Source organism: Micropterus salmoides, unplaced genomic scaffold (genome assembly GCF_014851395.1).
Source record: "Micropterus salmoides isolate LMB-PRFRI ecotype aquatic unplaced genomic scaffold, ASM1485139v1 Ms_hic_scaffold_720, whole genome shotgun sequence".
Classification (NCBI taxonomy): Eukaryota; Metazoa; Chordata; class Actinopteri; order Centrarchiformes; family Centrarchidae; genus Micropterus; species Micropterus salmoides.
The window spans coordinates 1-9,662 of NW_024044483.1; the positions used below are offsets into that span (position 1 = coordinate 1).

Below are 9,662 nucleotides of genomic sequence, written 5' to 3' on the forward strand. Positions count from 1 at the left end.
TAAACTGCATAGCAGCACACAAACCTTTCTCTTTTGTTAGTTAACATTTCCTGGGGCCATTTTTAGGAACATATTTAACAAACGCTTTAAAAAAGGGATGATTGACCTTCATGAGCTGGTGTCTTTTTAACAGAGCAGAAGAACCAAAGATCCTTCTGCTCCGTCCAACCTTGTCAGCTGGTGTTAACATTATTATAATGCTACTGATAATAACAGTAGGCCTAATTATAAAACCTCCTTCTATTTGCTGGTAGAGTGGACGAGTCTGTTTGGACAGCCGACCCACCTTTTTCTTCAGCAACCACCCTGAGAACTTTGATCTTTGTAGTTTTTGTTCTCCTTGCTGGGGCAGCAGAGTTATGACATCACGGAGGCAGAAACAGGAAGTAGAAAATCCTCTGCAGCTCATGAAGTCACTACTTCATATATTCATTATGTTTATATTTATTTATCTGTGTGTTTGTGGGGACCCACAGCGATGAGTTCATTGTCCTCTGATTTTCTGTAAAAACAAGCATCAACATGTGGAGTGTGATGCTAATTGATTATGAGATTAATTACCTAATTATATTTATTAGGACATTTATAGATTACAACTACTATTTTTATTGTTTGTATGTAATGTTTATTTATAAAGGAAGAAAGTTTCAAAAATAAAAATATTTACACATAAATACATGTTTACTGCCAAAACTAAAATACAGAAGCATTTCCATTCATGTCCCAGGAGGATGTCCTGTTGTCTGATTTTCATGAATGAGTCTTTTTAAAACAACAACCGATTATAAAAGTTCAGTTTTTCTCCAACAGAAGAAACTTGTTCCTCTCGAGCTCGTTAACAGCAGATCAGCTCGATGATGAGTCTCAAACATCCAGAATCCTGCTGTTCTGCTCCACAAACGACTCAGCTGTTCGTGCTGCAGAAAAATCTGTTGTTAAAAGTTTAAATCTGTTTAATGTGGATGTAAACTGGATTGAAAATATTTTATCTGGTCTTTGGTCCCAGGTGAGTCCTGGTCTTTATTTGCAGGTGTGTCCTGGTCTTTATTCCCAGGTGAGTCCTGGTCTTTATATGCAGGTGTGTCCTGGTCTTTATTCCCAGGTGAGTCCTGGTCTTTATATGCAGGTGTGTCCTGGTCTTTATTCCCAGGTGAGTCCTGGTCTTTATATGCAGGTGTGTCCTGGTCTTTATTCCCAGGTGAGTCCTGGTCTTTATATGCAGGTGTGTCCTGGTCTTTATTCCCAGGTGAGTCCTGGTCTTTATATGCAGGTGTGTCCTGGTCTTTATATGCAGGTGTGTCCTGGTCTTTATATGCAGGTGTGTCCTGGTCTTTATATGCAGGTGTGTCCTGGTCTTTATTCCCAGGTGTGTCCTGGTCTTTATTCCCAGGTGTGTCCTGGTCTTTATTTCCAGGTGTGTCCTGGTCTTTATTCGCAGGTGTGTCCTGGTCTTTATTTCCAGGTGTGTCCTGGTCTTTATATGCAGGTGTGTCCTGGTCTTTATTCCCACGTGTGTCCTGGTCTTTATATGCAGGTGTGTCCTGGTCTTTATTTGCAGGTGTGTCCTGGTCTTTATTCCCAGGTGTGTCCTGGTCTTTATTCCCAGGTGTGTCCTGGTCTTTATTCCCAGGTGTGTCCTGGTCTTTATTCCCAGGTGAGTCCTGGTCTTTATTTCCAGGTGTGTCCTGGTCTTTATTTGCAGGTGTGTCCTGGTCTTTATTCCCAGGTGTGTCCTGGTCTTTATATGCAGGTGTGTCCTGTTTTTTTCGCACGTGTGTCCTGGTCTTTATATGCAGGTGTGTCCTGGTCTTTATTTGCAGGTGTGTCCTGGTCTTTATTTGCAGGTGTGTCCTGGTCTTTATTCCCAGGTGTGTCCTGGTCTTTATATGCAGGTGTGTCCTGGTCTTTATATGCAGGTGTGTCCTGGTCTTTATTTGCAGGTGTGTCCTGGTCTTTATTCCCAGGTGTGTCCTGGTCTTTATATGCAGGTGTGTCCTGGTCTTTATTCCCAGGTGTGTCCTGGTCTTTATATGCAGGTGTGTCCTGGTCTTTATTCCCAGGTGTGTCCTGGTCTTTATTCCCAGGTGTGTCCTGGTCTTTATATGCAGGTGTGTCCTGGTCTTTATTTCCAGGTGTGTCCTGTTTTTTTCGCACGTGTGTCCTGGTCTTTATTTGCAGGTGTGTCCTGGTCTTTATTTGCAGGTGTGTCCTGGTCTTTATTCCCAGGTGTGTCCTGGTCTTTATATGCAGGTGTGTCCTGGTCTATATTTGCAGGTGTGTCCTGGTCTTTATTTGCAGGTGTGTCCTGGTCTTTATTTGCAGGTGTGTCCTGGTCTTTATATGCAGGTGTGTCCTGGTCTATATTTGCAGGTGTGTCCTGGTCTTTATATGCAGGTGTGTCCTGTTTTTTTCGCACGTGTGTCCTGGTCTTTATATGCAGGTGTGTCCTGGTCTTTATTCCCAGGTGTGTCCTGGTCTTTATATGCAGGTGTGTCCTGGTCTTTATTCCCAGGTGTGTCCTGGTCTTTATATGCAGGTGTGTCCTGGTCTTTATTCCAGGTGTGTCCTGGTCTTTATATGCAGGTGTGTCCTGGTCTTTATTCCCAGGTGTGTCCTGGTCTTTATATGCAGGTGTGTCCTGGTCTTTATATGCAGGTGTGTCCTGGTCTTTATTTGCAGGTGTGTCCTGGTCTTTATTTGCAGGTGTGTCCTGGTCTATATTTGCAGGTGTGTCCTGGTCTTTATTTGCAGGTGTGTCCTGGTCTTATATGCAGGTGTGTCCTGGTCTATATTTGCAGGTGTGTCCTGGTCTTTATTTGCAGGTGTGTCCTGGTCTTTATTTGCAGGTGTGCATGTCGTTCATGCTCTCGCAGCGCCTGCAGCGGACGTAGCAGCACCAGACGAACTTGCACTCGCAGCGTTCGACGTGTCTCACCAGGTGAGTGTTGTATCCTCTGCCGCAGCACAGCAGGTTGCAGCTGTCGGAGCCGGTGGACGTCCGGTTGCAGCGGCGTCCTTTGGTGCCGGCAATGCCGCGCCGCCGGTCCTCCAGACAGTAGTTTGGAGACTTGTTGAGGAAGATGAGCTGCTGTTTGTTGACGGGGAGACGACGCTGCTCCTTCCTCCTCGTCTTCCTCCTCGAGCGGTCCGACACCTGAACGCTGCGTTCATAGCGCTCCTTCAGGTACACGCCGACACGCTCGAACGGCGCCATCGTCCTCCAACACGTCTTCACCGCACAGGAGCCGGAGACACCGTGACAACGACAGTCTGTGGACATCGTCCTGTCAATCGCCTGAAAAACGTAGAAGAACATAAGACACAGAGTGAAGACACAAAGGACAGAAGAAGAAGAGACGCCAGAGAGACAAAAATACGCCACCGAACGAAGACACGACGGACTGAGACAAAGAGGCGCCACCAAATGAAGAGACGACGGATTGAGAAGAAGAGATGCCACCGAACGAAGAGACAACTGACTGAGACAAAAAGACACCACCAAACTAAGAGACAATGGACTGAGACGAAGAGACGCCACCAAACGAAGAGACAACAGACTTAGATGAAGAGACGCCACCAAGCGAAGAGACAACAGACTTAGATGAAGAGACGCCACCAAGCGAAGAGACAACGGACTGAGACAAAAAGATACCACCAAACGAAGAGACAGCAGACTGAGACACAGAGCTGCCACCAAACTAAGAGACAGCGGACTGAGACGAAGAGACACCACCAAATGAAGAGACAGCGGACTGAGACGAAGAGACACCACCAAACAAAGAGACAGCGGGACTGAGACGAAGAGACGCCACCAAACGAAGAGACAACGGACTGAGACACAGAGGTGCCACCAAATGAAGAGACAGCGGACTGAGACGAAGAGACGCCACCAGACGAAGAGACAACAGACTTTGACGAAGAGATGCCACCAAACAAAGAGACAGCTGACTGAGACAAAAAGAGACCACCAAACGAAGAGACGATGGACTGAGACGAAGAGATGCCACCAAACGAAGAGACAATGGACTGAGACGAAGAGACACCACCAAATGAAGAGACAGCGGACTGAGACAAAGAGACACCACCAAACAAAGAGACAGCGGACTGAGACGAAGAGACGCCACCAAGCAAAGAGACAACGGACTGAGACGAAGAGATGCCACCAAACAAAGAGACAATGGACTGAGACGAAGAGACGCCACCAAACGAAGAGACAACGGACTGAGACGAAGAGACGCCACCAAGCAAAGAGACAACGGACTGAGACGAAGAGACGCCACCAAACAAAGAGACAGCGGACTGAGACGAAGAGATGCCACCAAACGAAGAGACAACGGACTTAGACAAAGAGACACCACCAAGCAAAGACACAACGGACTGAGACGAAGAGACGCTACGAAACAAAGAGACAACAGACTTAGACGAAGAGACGCCACCAAGCAAAGAGACAAAGAGATGCCACCAAACGAAGAGACAACAGACTGAGACGAAGAGATGCCACCAAACAAAGAGACAACGGACTGAGTCAAAGAGACGCCACCAAATGAAGAGATAAAGGATTCAGGTTAACAATGTCCTTGGCGTCCTCACCTGGCGTCCCGCCTCGCTGTTGTGCTGATTCATGGTGGTCTGCGTGTATCCTCCTCTGGTTGTCGACATGTTTTTGACGCCGCTGTCGATGAACTTGCGGCTGAACCAGGTCCCGTACTGGATGTGGTCTGAGCAGCCGCCCCAGTGCCAGCCCTCCTCCGGCGAGCCGCTGCCCTGCAGCTGAGTGTCGCAGCCGCACTCCGTCATGTTGCCCTGACTACAGGAGCGCGTGACGGCGTGGACCAGCCCCGCCGCCATCACCGCGTAAATGAACGCTGTTTCTTTGGTTCCTACGGGGAAGAGGAGGGAGGGGTCAGTGTGACATCACAGAGGGAAATTAAGAATTGTGTCGTGTTAAAGTACAACTTGCCGAAGAATCCTATTTTAAGTCCACTGAGTTTTTCTGAACTTTCAGCCACAGCTGACGGAAAGGTGACAGGAAGCTTCAGACAAAGTTAGAAAGTGGACTAATTAAAATTGCACTTGGCTGCGAGCTTTAATCCAAAACAATATATTCTGAGGAAAATGGATGATCATATTTAACTTGGGCAGAATTAAAAGCTCGGATCTTCATCTAACTAAACAGAAAACATCTCTCAGGTGATGAAATGTGAGTAAACTCTGACTCTGAGCTGCAGATTAAAGCCTCACGTCTCTAATATCCTCATTTAAAACATGTGATCGACTCTTTCAGAGCCAAATATCAACTGTCCATCTCTGTTAACATCAGTTATTATCTAAAAATGCAATTAGCTCTAAAACACATGAGGTCATCGTGCTTCATGCTGAAGCTATGCAGGGAGAAATCCTCCTGCGTTTAACTTAATTAAAGTTTTTCTTTAATTTGATTCTGTCTGGATTAAAGTTCAGTTTCTGAAACAAAGGGAACTACAGCGCTCAGCTCATTCAGTTTCTGTGTCGTTTCTCCGTCCTGCTGGAATAATCCAAGTTTCTGTTTCTTCTAAATGCTGCTTACTTTTCACTAAGTAGAGCTGTGTCCTAAACAGGCCACCATACAGGGGATAAACCTGCAACAGGAGCTTTCTCTCTGGCGCCACCATCAGGACAAACCTGACACTTTTACCTCAGCAGAGAGAAAAGGTGGATAAAGTATTCAGAGCCTTCACTCAGGTGGGGGAGAGCGGGGTAAGATGTCACTCTGCTCATACCTCCAACACTAGAAAAAAATCTAATAGCCACTTTGTGTGACTTCCTGTTCACATGTGGTCACTCTCCTCTGAGGTGAGCACAACGTTTTATATTTTTTGCTTCAAAAGGTAAAAGATTTGCACTTTACATTTTATGCAAGCCAACTTTGTTTGGTATGAATGTTCAAACTGATAAAGTTGCACAAAGTAGAGGAGACGTGATCTTTTGAGCTAACCTCGAGGTTCAGCCGACATGAACACGTCAGTTTGGGGCAAGTCATCCCAGATAAACAGTAATTACCTCTGACACCATGAACTGATACTGTAAAGAGACAGTGCAGTTTACAGCAGCAGAGTTAGCTCTGGACGACACAACGCTGAGTTCAAGCCACTGTACGAAGCAGCGAACACACACACTGCTTCATACAGTCATTAATTCAGTTTGGCAACAAGGAGAGGAGACAAATAATTTAAACTCATTTATCTGTAATTGCATAGAGGAAATGTGTTTTTGAAGGAGATGTGGATGAAGTGTGAAGTGCAACAAATGGGCCCACGACGTTTGCACCTCAGGCAATTCATATGTAGAAATGCACATTAGTGTTTAAACACCACACCTGTTTGTTAAGAGGTTAACGGAGACCTGTAGTGCGTCTCCAGCCCTATAATGTAGCTCTGTGACTCCTGTACGGCAGCTTTGCATGAACGCATGCGTCACCCTGCGCTGAGCGGTATTCACCAGCAACGTCACTTTTGTGTCCGAGATGTTTTTTTAAGACAGTCTATGGTCCAAGATGCAAACACAGTGAATCTAAATGAGACTGCAGAAAACATCCATAGAGACAGACTGAGCGCAGCGTTGCATTTCACATGAGCATCTGACACTGTGACGTGATAGATGTGATAGAAAATACAGAAAAGTAACATTTAAGCAGGTAATCTGCAGTTTTCCATTCACTTACCAAAGAACGTGCGATTTTAAAGTGCAAAGCAAATCTGTTTGACAGATTTTACAGATTTTCTAGTCCTGATTGTTTTTATTTTTACTTCTGGTATGAATTTTAAATTTAATATAGCAAATCAATATTCATAATTAAGTAGTTGTATTTTTATTCTTTGATAATCCACGTGCACACTCTCAGCTCACCAGTCTCCAGTAAGATCTGAAGATGTGAGGGAAACTAAACGTGCGCCCAAGATTCACTCTCTCATTTGGTTGACTTGTGTTGTGAAAGTGTTACAACACACTCACTCTCCCCTACTAATACCTCACTGCAGTAATATGTAAGTATAATCATATTTAAAGTACAAGTACTCAGAGCAGAAAGGAAACTGACTGTTGTACTTTTATATATTACATTCTAATTATTCCTCCTCATTGTCCTGCTGTGATTGTTGAGGTTGAACTATTTCGTATCAGACTGCAGTTAATGATAAAATTATTTTTTCATTACACTGATCCTAATAATTCTGAAAATATTGATAAACGTTGTCCCAGTTACTCAGAGCCCAAAGTGTTTGTTCTGTCCAAACCTCAAAGTGATTAAAATACTTTCAAATAATTAAAAGCAAATCTTCACATCAAATGATCAAGTGATTACAAAGCTCTCCCTCTGAGAGGCAGGAGCAGGGAAGCCTCCTCACCGCTCGTTGACTCGTATCCGAACACGGACGGGTCCTCCCTGGTGGAGCAGTTCCACCTCTCGTGTCTGAACTGGCTCTGACACTCCGCGATGGCGAGCCGGGCTCCGTCCTGGATGCTGGGCAGCAGGAACGGCTTCTTCCGGCACAGGTCCCGCTGCTTGTGGCTGAGAGGGAGGGCAGCACAGCCCAGCTTCTCCGGGACTCCGGCCGGGGCCACACCCAACCACCTGCAGGGAAACGCCGGCTCTTAGTTAAGCACCAAACTCCGTGCGAAACATTCAGGTTTTAAAATTTCTCTGTCAGCCAGTGAAATAAACAATAAGACATCAGGCAGATTTCAGAAATTAATCATTTAAATAATGAAATTATAATAAATTTAATTAAATGTATTAAAGTAAACCTTAAATGGCAAATCTGACATTTTAATAGAATGCAAAATGTTAATAGTCTGACTGCAGGGATCGGATCCAGCAGGTCAGGAAGCAGGAGGACATTTGATGAGAAGAATCTTACTTTACATTTCATTTGTTTTACCTGCTGGGATCGGGCCTGTACTTATTAACATCTTAACTGGTTGTTTTTTAATGAATTTTTCTTTCTCAAATCTGTAACCTCATGAAGGCTTCGCGCGTGCTGCCGCCCGGGTGTCGCCTAAAGTCTGCAGTCCTATAAGATTTAGATCCAGATCCATGCTTCACCGACTCACTAGGGTTTTATTATTAAGGGGAATCCTGATTGTGGAACAGAGGAGGACATTAAAGCCTCCAGCTGATGTGGTGATTTAATTTGAGGCTGTGTTTGGCCTAAAATGGAATTTGGCTTATCGGATCTCCAGTTAGGTTAACCAGCCGGCGCACGTCAGCTCAGGCTCACCGAACACGGCGGTTTGTGCCGGACTCCTGTCAGCTTTCAGTCTGTCGTCCTCTGGGTGGATCAACGCTCCCAAATGAAAAGTTGGTATTTTATTTATAAAAGTGATATTTTTATTAAAAACATCACTTTTGTTTTATTAAATCTCACAGCCTAATTGAATTATCGCGCGGACCCATTCGGCCCTAAAGCCCATCTGGAGCGGCCCACCTGATGACACACACAGAGGCGCCTCACATTTACTTTTAAATGGAATTTGGCTTTATTGGATCTTGGAGGTTAATTGAGTAAAACCGGCTCGCATCTGATGAGCAGACGCTGAGGACGCTCGGGCATCCAGCTGGCTCCGCGGGGCCCAGCGGGGACTCTGGTGCCCCTCCAAACGATCCAACCTTCACACTGACTTAATTAATGACAAGAACTCAGTCACACTTACGTTCTGAATTGTTATGGACCATTTGTTGATTGTTTGAAGGGCATATTTAAGAGGTCTGAGCACAGGAAGCCTCCAATTGGCTAAATTAAATATCCGAAAGTTATTGAGTAAAACCGGAGACATGAACAAACACGGACTTTTCCAGCTGCTTCTGTGAAGCGACGTTTTCTCTAAAGGCTTTAAACTTATTCAGTTTTGTTGTTTGTTTTTTTTTTACTTCCGCGGGTTTTTAAGAGGAAAGACTGGAAGCGTGAGAAACTAGTAGCCTATGTTGTTTTTGGCCCAAGTGTTATTCCTGAAGGTAGAAGCGCGGTATACAAGAGCAAATTTACGCTTAAATCGGCCGTTTCTATAATGAAGTTCGGTTTGGTTTGAGCAGCAGGCTCTACTTACATCCAGGAGGCTCTGCAGCACAGCGGACACACAGAGACCAGCAGCAGAGTCAGAGTGCACATGTGTCGGACTCCACAGCTCCGTCTCTCCATGACCTCTTCATCTATCTGAGCCGCGGGGCTGCGCTCTCAGTCTGCCCATCATACCAAAACCCGGTCCAGGAGCACATTCATTAATCCTGGTCTCGGTGCAGTAATGATCCTTCGGGGAACAGGATCACAGGAGAGTCCAGCTCCGACTGGGATGATGTGATGCAGTCCCTCCTGCAGGACTCTGTTCAGCTTCCAGTCCACTTTGTGTTCTGGACTGGACAGTCCGAGTCCCGGAGGATCCTCATTGGACGAGCAAGGGATTCATATTCAGCAGCTGACGTCACAGCTGGACGCTCATTGGGCTGGCGGAGGGATCACAAAGACAAAACTGTTTCCCGAATATATTTAATCTGAGATTTAATCCGTGATTTTCCCAGATACTTTAAGTCAGAGAAGCAAAAAATTAAAAACTCAAAACTGCTTGATCTTTGAATGGAGTTTGGTGTTAGGTTAATCCCAGTATATAAAACAAGGATTACTGCCCCCGAA

General features: G+C 45.3%; 1 protein-coding gene across 1 annotated transcript; it reads right to left on the reverse strand.

Moving 5' to 3' along the window:
- Window positions 1-2,798: 2,798 nt before the first annotated feature.
- On the reverse strand, window positions 2,799-9,380 carry LOC119892836 (protein Wnt-16-like). The gene is made up of 4 exons (XM_038704850.1): window positions 9,082-9,380; window positions 7,383-7,609; window positions 4,591-4,880; window positions 2,799-3,295 (listed from the first exon to the last, which is right to left on the reverse strand). The coding sequence occupies exons 1-4, from the start codon at window positions 9,171-9,173 to the stop codon at window positions 2,837-2,839; spliced, it is 1,068 nt and encodes a 355-aa protein (XP_038560778.1). The 5' UTR covers window positions 9,174-9,380; the 3' UTR covers window positions 2,799-2,836.
- Window positions 9,381-9,662: the final 282 nt, after the last annotated feature.